This window comes from Hyperoodon ampullatus (genome assembly GCF_949752795.1).
Source record: "Hyperoodon ampullatus genome assembly, chromosome: 11".
In the NCBI taxonomy this organism is placed as follows: Eukaryota; Metazoa; Chordata; class Mammalia; order Artiodactyla; family Ziphiidae; genus Hyperoodon; species Hyperoodon ampullatus.
Genome location: NC_136924.1, coordinates 92,678,684 through 92,698,396, shown reverse-complemented (window position 1 = coordinate 92,698,396; position 19,713 = coordinate 92,678,684). Strand labels below are relative to the sequence as shown.

The following is a 19,713-nucleotide window of genomic DNA, read 5'->3' as shown; positions in this document are numbered from 1 at the left end:
CGACCGTGAGCAGCCTCGGATGCATTTGGTGGGATGATTAGCTAGCATGTCAGTGGGCAGGGCACTGTCCCCCTCCCTGTCCCTCCCCCCACCCCCAGATGAAAGTGTGGGCAGATAACCTGTGTTTTGCTTGTATCCATGGTAACCAAGTCTCCTTTTTGATGAGGAGGAATGGGCTTCGGTAAACAGATCTATTTGTGTGACTCCTGTTACTCATTTGAAGCCATGTCACTCCTTTTTCCACTGTGGTCTGTGTGTCTGAGTCACGGGGAGCCTAAACTGGCTTCTCTGAATTGATGGCTCCCTCCCAGCCTCTCTTGACCGACTGCCAGCTTAGCAGGGCGTAGCTTACCAACACATTTTTTTTTTTTTTTTTTTTAAGCCAGACTGATTCATAGAAACTCCTTTAAAAGCACAGTGAAAAGAAACCGCCCATCACACACCCCAGCACACCAGCGCAGGAAACTTATAACCTCGGAAGGCCAGCCCTCCCCTCACTGCGGTCACAAACCTCCCGAAGAGCGGACGCCTGCCACCAGCTCCTGTCACTCTGGGCACCTCGGTCGCTGGACCCTCAGGTAGGACAGCTCCCGACACTGTGGGGAAGCCCAGAGAACTTTCCTTCCTTCCCACTGCTCTCCTCCTTCTGACCTCACCGAAGCTTTGCTTTTTCTTTTTTTCCTCTGCTGTTTTTCCATGACTCTTTGAAATGAGCCCTTCGAATTTTTGGCTATAAGTGGGCACCGAGACAACTTTTTCCTTAAGGTTCAGTAAAATGTAGTTTGACGGGGGCCCCGGGGGGGTCGAGGCCATCGCGGGGGCTGGGCTGTAATTAGGTCTTGCAGGAACTGGATTCTTGTTCGGAAAGTGTGATGGGAGAAGGGACTTTGGAACAGGGTATTCCAAAGATTTGTACTAGCTTCCTAGGATACCACTAGCGTATCCTTTATGGGTTTTCTTTACGGAGGAACCACGATGTACCTTTGAAATGACAGAGTGTGCTTGCCCGATGTTGTCAATTCCTCTGTTTTTGATTCAAAGTGCTTCAGGACTTGAACTGTTTCTCTGTTTGCTGGTCTTTTGGGGTGATGGTGGATAGAGATCTGCATTTCAGTTTATTTTCGTGGTTACTTTGACTGCTGTCCTTTGGCTTGTTCATTCACTTTTATTTAAGTGTAAATATTTTTTCTTTCCACGGGATAGGAGGCGGGGGTTGGTTTGTTTAAAGAAAACCGTTAGAGGGAGAGAGAGAGGGAGAAAGAGGAAAGTCTTTCTTTCAAGTGGAGTTTGAAATAAAACGCAGGACGGGTGCCTTTGGTGAAGTTGGGAGCCTGATGTGGATTCCAGAACTCTCTCTCTGGCCAGATGTGGAGGATGGGGAGAAGCAGGAGGGAAACTGGGTTTGGAGGGGAGGGGAGGGCAGGGGAACTTCATCTGTCCCTGTAAAAAAAATCGCTTTGTGTTTTCACTTCAGAAACCACCAAATTTTAGTGCTGAGTGAAAATATGGCATATCAGAAATGTTAAAATAATTTTTTATTTAGGTGGATGTGGGATTTTTTTTCTGCAGGGAAGGCAGTGATTGTTTTGGAACATTTATCTTCTCACTCTTTCCAAAACATGGCTGTACAAATGCAAACACTCCTGCTAATCATGAAAGGGATCTGGAAAAGGAAGACGAGTGATTTCTATTTGCTTTTTTTTTTTTTTTAAGGTTAGCATTTTGGTGGAGGCGTGGCCCATTTCAACATAGATACTGGTGTATTGTTTCCCCCAGGTAAACAAGATGAGGAGAATGACAGGATTCAGCTTGTCTGATGAAATTAGGCTTTTTCTTTAGAAATGTAGTTCGAACGAAGAGAAGATTCAAAAGTAATCAGCCTGCGTACCTGGTACAGGCAAGGCGCCTGGTAAAATTGCCCTCAAGGGGATGATTAAGTTAGTGCAGGGGCAACTTTTCAAGATGCAGGGAACTCCCACCTTTGCTTGAAATGTTGATTATTTCCCAGTTTACATGGACGTGGATTAGGGAAGCCATTATTAAGTTGATGGTAGTGGTATCCTAGGAAGCTAGTACAAATCTTTTAGTCTGTCCAGGTTAAAACTGATAAGCTAGATTTAACTGGTCAGCAAATAGACAACACTGACAATTCTGGGGGCGTAAACCATCGTCATGAAATTCATTATTTGTGCGGCATCTCACTTTACGCTGGAGTTTTATAAATGAGCAAGTGTGCTGCGTGTTATTGCCTGGAGTTTGAGGGCAATTTAAAGAACGCAGTTCTGATTCCCACCTTCCCCTCTTCCTCCAAGAAGTAGTGAGAGAGTTCCGTGGCTGAGGGAATTTTTGTGGATTTCAGCTGTGAATCTTTGGCAAGACTGAACCGGGAGGGTTGTTTTTCCTCCTGCCCTCAGAGGTGGATCAAATTCCACCCCAGACTCTGAGGACTGGGGCGGGCGTGGAGCGCTGTCTGGAGGGCTGCAGGATGTCCGGTCTGGCGTCCTGGTCCAAGGACCCCCTGGATTTTACATTGTTTGAGGGTAGGACACTGTCCTGGGAGTTGGCAGAAGGCCATCGAGGACCAACCCAGGGCAGATCACATCCCAGAGCAGATGCTGGCCCCCTCTCAGGAGTACAGGGCAACCTCTAGGAGAGGAAAGACGTCCCCTCCACAGACCGCAGAAAAGACTGTGGCTTTCTCTACTCTTCCTGCTTCCCTCCTAGGCCAGACTTGGCCCATCCAGTTCCCAGGGATATCCAGACTCTGGGGGACCTAGGGAAGGAGCTCCATAGAGGCCACCTGGGGCATGCAGACCCTCTTGGCTTGGACTCGGTGGCTCTGGGGGTTTCAGCTGGTACCAGACCCCTTGGGACCAGCGGAGAGAAAGCAGTCAGAGACCTAGAAGGCTTAGAGGTGAAGCAAAATGGCTTTTCTGTAGACTCCTCAGAGCCTGACAGGGAATAGACCCGAAAAATGGCCTCAGAAAAGGGCACAAGGCAAATCTAGTTGCATTTCATCCTTGATTTTGTGCCCTGAGTTTGGCAGGGATCTTGGAGGTCAACCCATTCATTCTCTGCCATATGCAGAAATCTTATTTTCACACCACCTTGGACGGATGGGAATTTTACATTTCCCTAAAACTGCCAGAGAAGAGGCTTGGTACCTCAGAAGGTTCTGCCATGCTCACCCACCTTTGCTGGATAGCTCTAATTACTAGAGTTTCTTAGATCCAGCAAAATTGGCTTGTCTATAACTTCTATACTTTGTTCCTAGTTCTCCGGTGCTGAAAATACCCATTCTATTTTCATTGTTGTTGATCCATCCAAGGCTACTTATCCTCTAAACACTTGACCCTTATTTAATATTTAATGGATAAAACTTGATGCATCTGTATTATTATTATTACTAGCTAAGATTCAGAAAGAGCAGGGAGTGTTTTCGAAGCTTTGAAACTGTGCGCATAGTCATCCATACGCAAGTGATCTGATCCTGAGGTCCTTCATTTTCTAAACACATGCATATGGTTCCTTCTTGAACCGACCACGTGTATACACATATCTGCCTAGCACAAAAGCTCAGAGCCATTTGGGACTCTCAGACATACATACTCAGAGGGACACACCCAGTTACTACCAGGAGGTCATGGTTAAATCAATCCAGTGCCAGAAACACAGGCTTCTGACTTGGCCTTCTGGGGCTGGTCCCTTAACTTGGTCCATAGTTCATGCAGCCCACGCCTTTCCACTGTTAACCTCCTGTCATAGTAAGTACAGGAACAGGCTGCCAATCAACATCCCCTCGATCTAATTGCTGGTGGGCAGTCTGGATGTCAATCCCTTGAAAAAAGCTCATAATCCTTAACTAACGTAGAACTGGAATTTTCTGACCATAAATGTCCCTTTTCCAATACTTTTTTCCAGTTCTGCCCAGATGACCCTGGATTTCTATTCAGTAATCAAGGGAGCCCAAATACGCTTCCAGTTAGAGTTTGCTTGAATTCCCAAAACCCCACTCCCCAAACATGCATGTCTCAAGACTACTCTTTGTAACATTTCAGTTACAAGTCATTTCTCTCAATTTAATTGGGAGATCTGCTGATACTGAAGCACAAGGATAAAAGTAGAAGCCCTTGTGGGGATTGCTGTGTCTCTCTCTCCCTTTTTAACAAAATATTTGGGTCAACCTTTCCTTCCCTGCTGTGGAAATGGCATTTCTCTGGAGATAAAATGGACTCCTCTATTCTTGGGGCCATCGGCCTTATGCGGATCTGGCAGCGTTCATATTTCCCGAGCCTGCTTCATGAATTCTCGTTTCCAGTGGGGTAATTAAAATTGAGAACCTGCTGGGCTTGGGTTGAAATCGGTGGCATGAATCCTGGGGTAGGTGCAGGATGGCTGAATAGGAGGCCCGAGGGGCCATTGTCTTGTCTCGACTCTGTTGTGTGATGTGGGCAGGACATTTGTCTTCTCGATGGAGGGAACTGAGCTTGGTGGTCTCCACGGCCCCTTGTGGCTTTGAGACCCTATTGTTCTAAGATCCTACCATTCTTGTTGCGAGAAATCCCCTGGCTCATGCTAACAGCAAGCTTAATCCGTAAACACTGGTAGGAAAGTGAAATGAAGCAACGTGTTGCATGGGAACAGGCATCTCACGGAGGTCGGAGGACCCAGGCGGGCTCCTTGGCTTCATACGCTCAGAGGTCCCTTAGGGACCGGGTCCGCGGGCTTCACCGTCGGGTAGCAGTGAGCATTCACCCAGGTCTCGGAAGAAAGGTAAGAAGTTTGATTTGTGAAACCCGAGAAGCACCCGCTCAGATAAGCAGGGCCAGGCTAGCGAAGTCTGGTGGGGATATTGACAACAGCAAGGGATCCGCCAGGAGCTAGGCCAGGCTCAGGGAGATGTGACGAGCTGGTCTTGGGAAAGGAGCCCCACCCTCTTGTCAAGGAGGGTGCGGCCGCAAAGGTGTGCATGAGAGCGGATGGGGAGCGGACCTTGACGAGGAAAGGGGAGGTGCCAGGAGGAAGGGGGCGGAGAGCAAGGGGACCGCGTGGGTTTCCTTAGGCCTGTGTGTCGGGGGAGGAGGGGGGCAGATGGAAAGGTCTAGAAGAGGGAGAAAGTGGAAAGAGGAAGCCAGGGAGAAGGAGGAAGAACAAGGCAGAAGTGTGAAGATGCTGCACTCTTGACTCCCTCCCTCAGTGCCTCGGGACAGTCCTCAGGGCCAAGTATTCCTTCTTTGTCTCCCCCCGACACCACCACCCCCCCCGCCGTGAAGAATCTTCTGTTGCTCATGGATGCAACATTTGAGTTTACATCGAATATCTGTGCCAACAGGGCGGTGATCTTCCCCGGGGACGTTTCTTCCCTTTTCCGAAGGGTCCTATCAGGGCTGACAGCAGAACGAAGTCCTGGGTACTTTGATGTCTTCTTTGAAATAATCAAAGACCCTTGCCTAGGAGGCTAGGTGCGGGGAGCCGGGGAGAGGTTTCCGCTCCTGAAACCAGGGTTCGGACCAGCCAGGTGGGTCCACACTTATTTCAGAGAAAGGGTTGTGAAGCTGAGACCTCGTGCTTCCCTTTGCCCGCCATGCTTCGCTGGGGAGGGGGGCTTGTGCTGTAGGTGGGAGCCAGGATGGAAGGTTTGAAGCTCGTCTGGGGCTGGCAGTGGCAGCGGAGTCGGGTTTGGCCGGGGCAGGCTCAGCTGGTGGCCCCTCTCAGCAACCTAATGGAGAGAAGCAGCGTCCTTCCAAAGGCCCTTCGTTTCTTCCAAGGGCGCTCTTTTGAGGGGCTGTGCTGACCCTCTGATTAACTAGGAGGCGGTGGGAGGAACAGAGTGAAGGGGAGATCCGGTAGAAGTTCTAGAACTTCTGCCCCGACGTAGGAGAGAAAAGCTCGTGCTGCAGTGGAGGAGGCCTGACCTGGAAGATGCCAGGGGGTGGGCTTCATCCTGACGCTGCTTTCACTCTGGAGACCTGCTTTTCCTCTTCTGTCGAGGAACTGGACTGAATAACCTCAGCCCTGCTAAGCCACTAAACAGCCAGTTGCCCTTAGAAAGAGCAACAAAGCCTGCAGCCCACCCCAGGCACTGGGGCGGCCCTGGCTGCACCTGCATCCGTCCAGCCCTGCCACCTCCCAGGCTGCGGCCCCACTGGTGCAAGCCTGTTACCGCCACCTACTGTCGGACAGCCCCCACCCAAGGGCCCCTGGGGCCGGGCCACACCTTGATTTTCTTCCCAAACCCTCGTTATTATCTTGGCAACCTCTCCCTCGGAGACATTCTTGCCGCCAGAACACTCCTCTTTTGTTAGGGGCAGAAGACAAGGAAGCTTCCTTCCTCGCCCAGGGGACATTGCCCGATGGCCTGACCAGCTGCGGGCCGGGGCCGGGGACATGGGTTGGGGCTGCCCAGGTCTGGCCTGAGCCTTGGCAGATGTTCCCCAGATCTAGCCACTCCCCGACACAAAAGAGGACCAGGGAAAACCAGAGAGAGAGGTTATTCTCTTTGGGAATGTTTGGAAAAACAAGCTTCATGTTGCTTGTTTGCTTCTAGCAGAGTTGCTGACCCTCAGTTTCTGCCCGAGAAGCTTCAAGCCCATTTCGCTGGGCCGAGCTTCTCATTTTCCATAAAGGAACACAAAGAATAACCAACAACTGTACAGCCTGTGCTCTGTGTCAGGCAGGAGCCCTCCAGTCCTCACACTAAGGCTACGAGGGCTGCAGATCACAGTTAAAACGGGCTGGAGTTTCAACGTGCTTGGAATAGCTTACAATTTTATATGTCAACTATACCTCATTAACACTGAACTTTTTTTTTAAAGTGGTGCAGTCAGGAGTTGAATCTGGAATTTGTGCTCTTTTTGCTGCTCAATACTGTGTCTCTCTAGGAGCTACTGTCCAGAGAGGGTATGTTATTTTCCCAAAGTTAGCAGTTAGTCAGAGGCAGAATTTTTATGAGAATCTGGTTTTCAAATAGGTGCTCTTTTTTCTTTCTTTCTTTTTTTGTTCCCCTTCAATAACTTCCTCCTACCCCCACCCCCAGTTCCTCATCCCTAACTATGGGAGAATCACACTAGTCTACAGAAGTGCCGGAAAAACATCACCTTTTCTATAATAAACCCCCATTCATGAGAGGTGCAGTCCCCTTACCCTCAGGACCATGAAAAAAAGAGTTGTTTTCTCTGGAGCATGTAGATTCCTGTTACTTTTGCTTCTTGATTGCTGATATTTCTCCTGGTCATAAAAACCGCCCTGTGCACTTGAAAACATCAGACCCTGGAATGACGTGTATACAGTGAGGTACAGCTTGAAATTCTTTCCTTCCACACCAAACATCAGACATCCAGAAGCAGGAGGAAATAGCCCTTCAGGATTCTTTTTCTCTGCATGTTTCCCACGGAGAAATTAATGCCCTCCTCTCCCACCCTTACATAAAAACAATATTTAGAATGGAAAAGTACACTTGACATAAAACAACAACAATGGTCAGAAAAGCTCATCCAAGGTCTCATCCACTCAGCCCTGCCTTTAATCCCAGCCTTTTCCTCCTCCGGATACATCCTCTACGGCTGCTCCCCAAGAGAGTATTTCCTTTTCTGCTGGACATTCATTTTGCCAACCCAAATGATCCTCAGTGGGAAAGAAACATATCAAAATAAACCAGCAAAAGCAAAATGATCCTGATGTGTATAGGACAGAAAGGCATTCATGCTACCACCCTGCACAGTGTCCGCAGGAGAAGCACAGCCACAGTTTTGGGTATGCCACGAAGGAAGATGGGCAGATGTGGGCTGACTCATGGAGATCGTATGACCAGTGGCTTTGTCTTTCATCTTGTGCCTTGGAGAAAGCGCTGTGTCTCGGTCTGAGAAAACGTTCTTCGAAGTCTGCAGATACCCAGAAAGAGATGGGGATTTCACTGAAAGCATCAATCAATGAAAAGACAGAGTGTGTCCATCAGTCGGGTCATCTCAGGACAGTGTTATGACTTAGTGAGATTTGGGGATCTCAGGTGATGTCCTCTGGCTAATTCTCTGATCACCTAGAAGTTCTGCTGGAAAAGAGACCACTTTAGAAAAATGCTAACAAGGAAGCGTTAGACAAAGGGCAGAAGTAAGATCAAGGTGGTCCTTGTCAAGAGCAGCCTCTGATGTGTTGTCAGGACCTTTCTAATGGAAGGGGGTCTTGGTAAGTAGTGAGCTCCCCGTGACTGGAGGAGTTTAAGCATGATTTAGGTAGTTCCTTGGTGTAGATTTATAAATGAGTTTCATGCATTGGGGAGGAATTTTAAAGCCCCCTTTCAGTCAGAGATTCTGTAATTTAAAGAGGTAGATAGGGACGTTAAATATACAAAATAGTATTTAGAAGTTGAAGATTTTTTCTTTGCATTTACTTGTTTCTTCTTGAATAAAAGGGAACAAACACACATATAACCTTGAATATTCAAATGTCAAAGCTACTCGGAGGACTTCCCTGGTGGCGCAGTGGTTAAGAATCCACCTGCCAGTGCAGGGGACACAGATTCGAGCCCTGGTCCGGGAAGATCCCACATGCCACGGAGCAACCAAAGCCGTGTGCCACAACTACTGAGCCTGCGCTCTAGAGCCCGCGAGCCACAACTACTGAGCCCGCATGCCACAACTACTGAAGCCCGAGCGCCTAGAGCCTGTGCTCCGCAACAAGAGAAGCCACCACAATGAGAAGCCTGTGCACCGCAACAAAGAGTAGCCCCCGCTTGCCACAACTAGAGAAAGCCTGCATGCAGCAACCGAGACCCAATGCAGCCGAAAAATAAATAAGAATTAAAAAAAAAAAAGATACTCGGGAAATGTTCACAGAGTTTGCCTGTAGTAAGATGTTCAATACATAGTTACAGTAATATATAAATAATTTCTAAAACTAATACAGGACTAAAGTTCACCTATATAAAAAAGGGGGAAACATTTTCTCTGTAGAATTCTGTTGTTTTTTATGAAGACTTCAGTTACTTTGACATTGATTGTTTTTCCACAGAAAAGAAAATATTGCCTTCCTTGATTCATTTATTTGCTCGCTGAACAGATACTTGGTACCTGTCATAGACAAGCTTCTCCTTTCAGGAACTTAGAATCTTAGGGGCGGGGGAGTGAAACATTTCCACAAATAATTCTGTTACCAGGCGGGTTGCCACCAGTGATTTTAATAACGGGAGGAAAATGACTACTTCTGTTTGGGTTTAAAATTCCTCGGGTTCCCAGGGCCAGCGTGAGGCGTTTGGATCCTCTTTCCTGATTGGTGGTGAGGTGGTGGTGTGTTTGGAAGATTTGAGAAGAGGAGTGACTTGGTCGGATAACCCAGTGGCACAGAGCATGTACTTAAAAGAGGGAGGAGTTCAGAGAGAGGATCACGGGAGAGGCTGATGGTCCTGAGCTGGACAATGACAATGAGAGTGGAAAGTAAGGATGCACGGGAGGTAAATACTGGAGGAAGAACGCATGACCTGACTGTGTTATTTTCAGCAATGAAACTGGGATGATGAGGACATGGGAGGGGGAAGGGGAAGCTGGGACGAAGTGAGAGAGCGGCATGGACAGTGGGAAGCAGCCGCATAGCACAGGGAAATCAGTTCGGTGCTCTGTGACCACCTAGAAGGGTGGGATAGGGAGGGTGGGAGGGAGACGCAAGAGGGAAGAGAGATGGGGATATATGTATATGTATAGCTGATGTACTTTGTATAAAGCAGAAACTAACACACCATTGTAAAGCAGTTATACTCCAATAAAGGTGTTAAAAAAAAAAACTGGGATGAGAAGAAAGAGTGATGGGGAGGGACTTTGGCATCTGGTCATTATTGCTCCTGTCTCCCCAGAAAAGCCTGGGCTGTCTTCAGCCGCCAGGGAAATGACTAAACTGTCTTCTGGCTAGCCAGCCAGATCCACAGGCTTCTCAGAAAGCTCTATTGTGTCATCTGGTAGAGGATGCCTCCACTTTGCCTTTGTCTGTGAGACTCTAACACACTCCAAGTGAATCACAGACATTTGAGCTCTGTGGGACTCCCCCATTACTCACACAGCCCCCAGATCCCTGTTTCTGATTATGTGACACCCCCAGTCTCTGGCGAGTTCTTCAGTGACTCAAGCCGAGGATTTCCATCACTTCCTTTGGGGGAGAAGTAGGTTTCGGGAGCTCTATTCTGTTGTATTGTTCCCAATTATTGTTCCTTAGACCACCCTCAAGCACTGCTTCCCCTAGACTCTGGTGGCCGCTCAATAAACACACAGACTCCAGGGCAGAAAGAAAGTTATCTGACCCCTAGCTTAGCAATCACGGAGGCAAATTACTAACATCTCAATTGTCTGTTTAGAAGTCAATGATTCTCAAAGTCTCTGCAGTATGAGTTACCCATCAGAACAGGAAAGGTGTCCACAGAGGCCTGATTAATTTCTCCTGGTCAGAACGCCCTAAAAGTGTTAGGCTACCTGAAAAAAGCAAAGAGGAAGGCAGTCTCAGGGATATGTCCCTTTGATTCTTTCATTTTGGGGGGGGGGTTGGGTATAGGAGGGAGGCAAGAAACCAATAAAGACTTAAGTGGACGGAGCCAACTAGAGAGGGCAGTTTTCTTTCTCCCTAACATTAGTTAGTCATTTACAGCTCCAATCACCAGCAACCGTAATCTTCAGGCTCATTTTCACTAACTGTAATAAATGTCCTATTAGCAAAGAACTTCATCCAGATCTAGAATGGTCAGTGGTTGTGAGGCTTGTATCGGGGACAGGAGTGTAAAGAGACCACGGCCCTAGTGTGGTCTGGGCGATGCGGAAAGAGCAGGGGAAGCGTGGTCGGAAACAAAGATGGCGGTGGTGGAAAAGGAACCGGCGGGCCTGTCCATTAGGGCAGAAAGAAGGGCAGGAAAGGGATAAAGAGAGCCTGTGTGTGGCTCTACGTCGCTAACCTCCATTTCTCTTAATGATCACTTCTCTCTAGAATCAGCATCCATGCCTCCTCTGCTTTTCTCAGTTTCCCACCCAGCCCCACGGAGCCCTGACCACCCCTGTCTCCCAGCTTGTTGGGTAAATGAGGGTAAAGGGGGCGATCCTACTCTGCTTCCAGTGGTGGGTAGAGAAATGTGTTCCTGGCACCCCACATAGAACAGTCAGTGGACATCCTACCCCTTGAGAATGTGGTGGATTCACTAGCTCTGGTGGCCTGGGTCCAACTCCAAGAATCACAGATCATGTTAGGGAAGTCCCAGCAACCACGTGACAAACTTTGGGACGTTCCCGAGCACCGATGCTCTGTTGGGAGGAAGGTGTGACACCCAGCTCCTTAGAACCTCCATGCCATTATCCTCCACTGCCTGGTTTGAGCTGCCCGGCTATGACTAGGGGTCTGCTTTCCGTTGGCACGTGCTATCCATAGCATTTTGGAGAGGTGGGAGAGAGAACTCAGTTATTGTTTTAGTGAAACATACTGCCACGAAAGAAAGTTGTAGCAGCCAATACTTCCAAAGGTATAAACGCTCAGAAATGGTCTCTTTTCGGCACTTTTTTTTTTTGTGGTACGTGGGCCTCTCACTGTTGTGGCCTCTCCCGTTGCGGAGCACAGGCTCCGGACGCGCAGGCTCAGCGGCCATGGCTCACGGGCCCAGCCGCTCCGCGGCATGTGGGATCTTCCCGGACCGGGGCACGAACCCGTGTCCCCTGCATCGGCAGGCGGACTCTCAACCACTGTGCCACCAGGGAAGCCCTCTTTTCGGCGCTTTTATCTGAAGCAAGATACACACGAGGCCAGGGAATGAGGCTCTCAGAAATCTTCCCTGCCTGTGAAGGGTGGATGGACACCGTGGGAGTACGTGGTCTTCTTTTATTTCTACCCAAACTGCTCTACTACTTGATAGGTCCCCACTCATCTGCTGGGGGGCCTCTAGTATAGGGACTGAGTACCTAGGGATGATCCAGGCCAGACATTTAAGAAGACAGTTCATTCTGCTTCCAAATGTGTTGGGGAGAGCCATTGAAATTAAAGGAAGCCCCTCTAAGCTGACAATGGATGATACTAATAAAAACCTGACAAATTTGGGGCCGTGAAAAATGGAGAGGTTACTATATGTTATACAATAGCTCCAGCTAAGCAGCTCCTACTTCCGCTGGATACAGCAGCCAAAAGTGGAGAGAATTGTGTGTTCCGTGCATTAAGAACACTTGCTAATCCAAGACATTTTGCTCCTTTCTTTGGTGAAAAGATGTGGCATGATTACAGAATCTAAATACCCTGAAAGAGAGTCGCTTCCTTGCTCGACTCCGCCACTCACTCCTGCCTGCACCCCGCAGGGGGATAATGGTCAGGCGGGGCTGTGGGTTAGATCAGAAGTGAGAGCCATTGGCCAGGAGCTCGCACGCCCAGGGAGTGCAGTGGACCAGCCACGGTGAAGGTGCAGGGTAATTGGAAGGCAATTATGTCCAAGTCATCAAAATGGACAGTGTGAGCCGGGGCGAAAGGAATCAGACTCAACTTTGGAGGGTTACAGACCAATCCAAGGAGATGGAAAACACTGCTGGATCCCCAACAGCATGTAAGGGAGGAGACTCAGAACATTTTCCTCGACCTCAGTTAAGAGGCCTCACTTGGTGTGTTATATTCTGTCTTTGGTCCCTCAACCCCTATTAGGAGGAGGGTGTTTGTAAATTAGAAGCAAAGGAATAAAAAAAGTCATTTGTAGAGCCCAAGGAGGATTAAACATGACTTGTTATATAATATTTTTAAAATAAATTTATTTATTTTAATTTTTGGCTGCATTGGGTCTTCGTTGCTGCACACGGGCTTCCTCTAGTTTTGGCGAGCTGGGGCTACTCTTTTTATTTTTATTTATTTATTTATTTTGCAGTACGTGGGCCTCTCACTGTTGTGGTCTCTTCCGTTGCGGAGCACAGGCTCCGGACTCGCAGGCTCAGCGGCCATGGCTCACGGGCCCAGCCACTCTGCGGCATGTGGGATCTTCCCGGACCAGGGATCAAACATGCACCCCCTGCACTGGCAGGCGGATTCTTAACCACTGTGCCACCAGGGACGCCCACGTTATATAACATTTTAATTCCCTGCATTCAGAGAATTAATTCATGCCTGTTCCTTTCTCCATGAGGGGTGAGATCAGGATCTAGTGATGGTGTGAATCTTGGGGGTGCCGGGAGGATGGCTAGCACAGGGCTGAGAAGAGTGAGGTTTCTCCTCCTCATCTCTAAGAGGGTGTTCCTAGTGGTCCTCCCACTCAAGGGGCAAGGATTAGGCATAAAGACAATTTCTAAGAGGACCTAAATGATTTTATACACACTGCCTTGTGAACTGGAGAGCAGATATCCTATTACTGGCACTTAACATGGGGCAGCCTGGTGACGGATGGACTGGGTTGGTTTGGTGCCAGCTACTCAGTTTCATATAATAATAATAATAATCATAATAATAATAATAGTAATACTAATAATCACAATGAAAACAACCCCATTAGTATCTGCCATGTGCCAGGCACTGTGCTGGAAGTTCTCCATATATGATCCAATGTAACCCTCACATTTCCCTGTATGATTAGCATTGCAACCCTCACTTTACGTAGGAGGAAACTGAGACTGGAAGGTGAAACAACTTTATATGATTCTAACTCAACCTTTGTCTAATTCAAAAACCTCTTTTCACTGTGCATTAAAGTCAAGCAGAAAATTGAGGAAGTGTGCAAGGACCTGAGAAAAGCAAAAATGCATTTGAATGTGTGGAGAGATTTTTAATAGCAGGCCTGAAAGCTCCAAGCTCTCCCCTGAAGCCGCGGGATAAACTTCATCATTTTGGTCATTCACAGTTCCATTGGACACATTTCTACAAAAAGAATCTAGGTGGCAGGAAGTGCTCGGATGGGGAAGGAGGGCGCTGGGTGGGTGGGTGGGGGGTTGGAATGGGTCGGGTGGGCAGTGGGGACCAGTGTCTGCCTCTCATTCCTAGCCTGTCAAGAGCAAGGCCCCCGGCGTACCGTAGGTCATTCTAGATTTTGAGTGCCTGATGAGGTAAAGGAGAGGAGATCAAAAACATCAGAAGTGTTGGAATGAATGTATCCGTGCTCTCCTGTAAATACCCGGTCCAATGTGAAAGGGGCTCAAGCACACTCAAAGCTTCAATTAAATGAGGTGGAGGGAGAGAGAGAGAAGTGGGACACAGTCACTGGATGTGCACCGCCAGCTCCTCTCTGAGAGGGGACAGCCACACATCCACCCTGCCTAGGGTGTGAATAACCTGAGCCCTTCCCTTCTGAAGTCCCCGAGCCGGCACCGCCTCTGAACTGTCTTGGGCGTGAGTGACAAAGCACGCCTGTGGCTCACATGAATCAGAAAGTTGCCCTCTCATGCATCCTTCAAACTCCCTTTATTTTCTAGGTTGGATGACCCATGGGCTCCTGTCTTCTATTCTGCTGAGATGACGGCTGAACGCTTTTGTTTACCCATGCACATTCTTAATCTCTATGAGTTCCCCATCCTCCCACCCACTGTGTGATGGATGCATTTGCCCATCTGCTCTAGTGAGTCCTGAAGGATTGGCATTTGGGTAAATGTCATGCACAAGCCAAAGGCACATTTGGTAGTCTCTCAAGCTGCATCCAGCCCCCAGAACTGTCATATTGAATCATAGGAAATATAACCCTATGCCCCCAGGTCAATAGCAGAGTCCCTACCATGACACAGCCCAAAGGCTCCGGTGCAGTAATACCAGTCTAAAATGTTCCATTGATAGATGATCAGACCATTAAACTGTAATTAGGTAGTTATAATTATTGAATATCGAACAGCATTATTATAATAGAAGTTGTGGCTCTCACGTTTTATATCTCATCTGGGATCAAATTAGTAGCCCATTCCGTCTCTGGGCATTGAGTAATAGCTGCTGGTCTGAGGAAAATTCGATTAAAATTGCTGGATGAGCAGTTTGATAGAAGCGTGGACACTTCCCTAGTGGAAAATAGCAATTTATATGACATTGTTGCACAGAGACCTGGAAATTACAGCTGTGAAAGACCTTTTAAAAACCAAAGTCCTACTTTGGCCTCTAAAACACAAACAAAATAAAATGATAAGTTACCATAAAATTTTCTTGTTTTGAAACAGGCTGTATCAGAAGGATGAGTATATAAATACCTGAGAGGCAGAATTCTGTTTCTGTTTAGGTCTATTTAAATAGACGAATAGGTACTTGGGGGAACTGGGCTCACTAGTTGTTTGCAGGAATTTTTGATGAAATCTTGATGGTTTTTACTTGCAGCTCTTCCTGATTTTAGCAGCTAGCCCACCCAGGTGGGGAAGCTGAATTATTGTGTTGAATCTGACAGTAACCTCTCCTTTCCCTTTCTTGTTCTTTCTTTTCAGAGCTCTCTTCACTCCCAAGCCACCAAAAAGCCAAGATGTTGGTGTTACTGGCCAGTATCTTTGTGGTCCACATCGCCACCGTCATCATGTTATTTGTTTCCACCATTACCAATGTGAGTCGTGTTCTTCTGTTCATTCATTCATTTGGAAGTTATTTGCATATTTACATAAAGTGCTACAAAGGACGTTTAAGCCATAATTCCTGCCCTTTGTGAATTTACAGTTTAGTCATGGAAAAAAATAAACACATACTTGCACTTCAAACAACTAAATAACAAGTGTCTACATGAGTGATCCCGCCAGACTGGAGAACACAGCGAGGCTTCTCAGTGGAGGTGGAGCTTGGAGGACGGGTAAATGGGTGGGGTTTCTGGGACGCCTTCTAGGTGTGCCGGTCAAGGAGCCCAGCAGGGAGGGACAGGCTTTGTTCAGGGCAAAATGAGGACACCTGCGTGGCACGGCAGAACTCCTCTTCCTTCTGGGGACCTTGATTAGAAGGAGAAATGGGAGTGAGATCATAAGACACTTTGGTGGCCCGACCACCAGATTCAAGATCTGGGCAGAGAGTCGCATGTGAGAGTGGAATTTCGCAAGATTAACCTGATTCCCCTGAATTAACTCCAACGAAACAACCTAAAAATATGGAGGTAGCAACAGGCTCTTCTCTCTGAACCTTGGGCTACTCTGCCCTCTAGTGGTAGTTTGCAGGGTCCATTGTGCTTTTCTCAGAAAAAAACAAGACAGCTCCTTGGACCTAAAAACCAAGGCCATCCATCACTAGACAGAAAAAGATGGTTCCAGAACCTGTTTAGGTCCCTGTTACAGTTGAAGGATAAATGGGTTTTAAAGTTCAGAGTTTTGCCAACATCGGTGGGTATAATTATAGGCAAGGCTAATTGAAGCATCACTGTGATAAGCCAGAATGCTCACCCATGTGGCCTCCTCCAGACTCTAATTTAGCCGTTCTGTACGCTGCCCTCCAAGTCTCTCAGGATAACAGGTCCGATAAACAACTTCAAACTGTATTAGTGGATGCTGATTGCTGAATATCTGAATGATCAGCTTCTGATATGGGGCTGGACACAGAGTTGTTTATTAAATCAAGAGCAGGCAGGCGATTTGGCATCCTGGCCCTGCTTTTCCAATAACTCTCATTTTAACAGACACTCTGTGTAGACAGGGCCGGGTGTTTGTTTTCCATCCCAGAAGGATAGCTGTTTTGCTGGCACTGTGGTGAGCCTCGGGGAACACATTTTGGTCATTCTTCTACTTTCAGCTGCCGCCACAGGAAGGCTGTGGCTAGACTATGTTATTATGGAATTACTTTGCATGTTGTGACGATCAAGGTTTATCTTTCTGTTTAGATGAAAGTGGCTTATTGATCACTCAGCTCTTTTCTTCGTTGCCCTTTATGTTTCTTACTTTTTTCCAGTTGAACATTTTTCCTTAACTTTTTTCCCCTCTAGCCAGGCCCTTCCATGAAACAATCTTGGTGGGGTGTATGAATTGTGCCTCCTTGAAACCAATTTCCTCATGCAGGGTTTCCATTTCTTAGAGCCTTAGAATTTTAAATCTCGATGGTTGAATTACTTCTTTTCTTTTTTTTTTTAAGTGATGAGGGATGTGAAGCCCAGAGAATGAGGTGACTTTTCCTTGGTCACACGTTCTTCTCTCTCTTTTTTCTTGGGACCTTTGTGACTTCAGTTTTAGTGAGACCTTATTTCCACCAAGAGATGGAAATAAACCATGTTTATCGCCAAATATGGAGTCTTGGTTAAGATTTGGTCCTGACACAAGGTGATTTGTTGTTTCCTTTTGTTTCAAAGCAGGGGGTTAGTTTTTAAAGAAATTTTTATTTCTTTTTAAAATTTATTTCAAAAAATTTTTACTGGAGTATAGTTGATTTAAAATGTTGTGTTAATCAGTTATACATATACATATATCCACTCTTTTTTAGATTCTTTTTCCATATAGGTCATTACAGAGTACTGAGAAGAGTTCCTTTATTTCTTTTTGATTTCAGGCCTGGATGGTTTCAGATGTTGGAACAGGATCAGTAGGTCTTTGGAAAAACTGTACTGCCATTGCTGACTGCAGTGACAGCCTGTCATACAGCGGTGAAGGTGCGTACAAAGATATTGTACTTAGTGCTGACAGTTCGTGCACTTAGGAAAATGGCCAGCCCCTAGGGGACTGGGTAGCCTAACACCCTCACTCTCCCCACCCTGTGTCCACAGATGCCCTCAAGGCAGTGCAGGCCTTCATGATTCTGTCCATCATCTTCTCCGTCATCTCCCTCGTGATCTTCGTGTTCCAGCTGTTCACCATGGAGAAAGGCAACCGCTTCTTCCTCTCGGGGGCCACCATGCTGGTGTGCTGTGAGTATCAGCTTACCCAGAAAAAGCTTTCCCATAGATCTTACCATGGGTGCTCCCGGCAGCTTGAAGAGCTGAGCACGTGGGGCAGTGAAACCGCCTTGCACCATTTGTGCTCTTTGGGAGAACCCCTGATAGCTGCTTGGAATAAGAATCCTCATAGGCTTCATTGTTTAAACCTGGGCTCCCGGGCAGCTACCAAGTGGCTGGAGTCCGCCCATCAGTAGCACTTGTATACAAGACCCTTGAAGGGGGCAGGGATGTGGGATTCCTTAGAAAGATGAAACCGCTGCCAGAATGCCTGCAATGATTGCCATTCCCACTCTCCTGTTAATTCTTCCCCCACACACGCAGTTTGGTGGAAGGCGTGTTCTTCTGCATCCCTCAGGCAGCCTGCCCTTGTGTGCTGGGGTCCAGAGAGGAAGGCTGAGGGGTGGACCCGAGATGCTGTGTTTCAGCCACACAAACCAGTGCAGATGTGAGAACTCGAACACCTCTGATTTGCCAACACAGCCATCAAGCTTGGTTTGGGGCAAATCGACAGAACTACCGTTGGGGGTCAAATTTCAGATTTCATTTTCCCATCGCCCATGAGGGAAATAGGCTCTTCCTAAAATTATAAAATCTTTTTCTTGGTTTTCATGTTAAGAAACCAAACCAACAGCTAATCTTTGTTTCTCGCCGGCAGGGCTGTGCATCTTGGTGGGGGCCTCTATCTACACTCATCACTATGCGAACAGCTCTATAAACCAGTACCCGGGGAGTCACCACGGCTATTCCTTCATCCTGACCTGGATCTGCTTCTGCTTCAGCTTCATCATCGGCATTCTCTATCTGGTCCTGAGAAAGAAATAAGACTGATCACGTTATTGGGGAATCTGGGGGGTGGGGGTGGGGAGGAGGGAGTCCTTGAATCTGGGAGAGGTATGGAAGTTGCTAAGCAGGGAAAACCAAGAGAGGGAATTGGGGGGAAGGGAAGGCAGGGGGGAGGGGCTGAAACCCAAACATGACTGAGGGGGTCCTGTACTGTCCAGCCCCTGCCCGGGGAGAAAGCCGTGGGCTGGGATGGATGCTCCCTGGATGCAGGCCAGAGGGCCTCCCTCCAGCCTCCAGCTGTTATCAGTTACATACACTGCCTGGGGCCCCAGCAGCTGCCACATTGCTGGCTCTACTTCCGAGGGTGAATTCAGTCTTCAGACCTCCTGCACCTAGTTAATATAGCGGTACAAGTTCCGGCAAGGGCAGATACTGTTCTTGTGCGGAATACGCCAGGCTTGGAAGCCATCCTGCCCTTCTGACCCAAAGCAAAACAGCACCGCCTGAAGGGCCCTGTGGGAGGACTTTGGCCAGTGAGCCATTATCCCTCGTTGGAACAGAGATTTAGCTCTGTGGTATTTGTGACAAAATGGGAGGAAGAGAGATAGTGATTAAGGCTAAGTTGGTGTGTTAGCTAAACTGAGAAAGAGAACTTTTCACAGTGGAAGGCTTGGGGCGTGGTCAGAACCCAGACTAGACCTCACACCGCTGTCCCTCGTGGAGACCTCTTGCTACAGACTTTGCTTGGCCTCTCCTTTAAAGCCAAGGCAGCTCTCTGGAGTTTCTGTAAAGCCACTAACGACCAATTCAGTGGTGGAAGCACCACACAAATTATGGGAAAAAGGGACAGTGTTATAGCAGGGTTATGTTAGAGTTATGTTATTAGGAACCTCTCTCCATGCAATCAATGTTTGTTTTAAGTATATAACGTGAGAGAGATGGACAAAGACCTGTGCAACACAATCTGTTACTCTCCCTCTAAATTATACACTTTTGAGGAAGTTTTATCTAATTAGCCGCATTGGGGATCAGGGCTCCTAGGCTCAGAGACAGCTCTAGCTTTGACATGAGCTGGAGGGGTTGCCTTTCAGAGGTCCTGCCTATCCCGCAACACAGGTGAGGCAAGGCAATTCTGGAAGCTTCTTAAAATA

At 47.7% G+C, this 19,713-nt stretch overlaps 1 protein-coding gene across 1 annotated transcript; it reads left to right on the top strand.

The window, feature by feature from the left end:
- Positions 1–512: 512 nt before the first annotated feature.
- EMP1 (epithelial membrane protein 1) lies at positions 513–18,601 on the top strand (the record flags this gene model as incomplete). Its single annotated transcript, XM_079715941.1, has 5 exons — positions 513–578; positions 15,372–15,484; positions 17,395–17,494; positions 17,609–17,749; positions 18,435–18,601. Exons 2-5 carry the CDS (start codon positions 15,407–15,409, stop codon positions 18,599–18,601), a joined length of 486 nt encoding a protein of 161 aa, XP_079572067.1. The 5' UTR covers positions 513–578; positions 15,372–15,406.
- Positions 18,602–19,713: the final 1,112 nt, after the last annotated feature.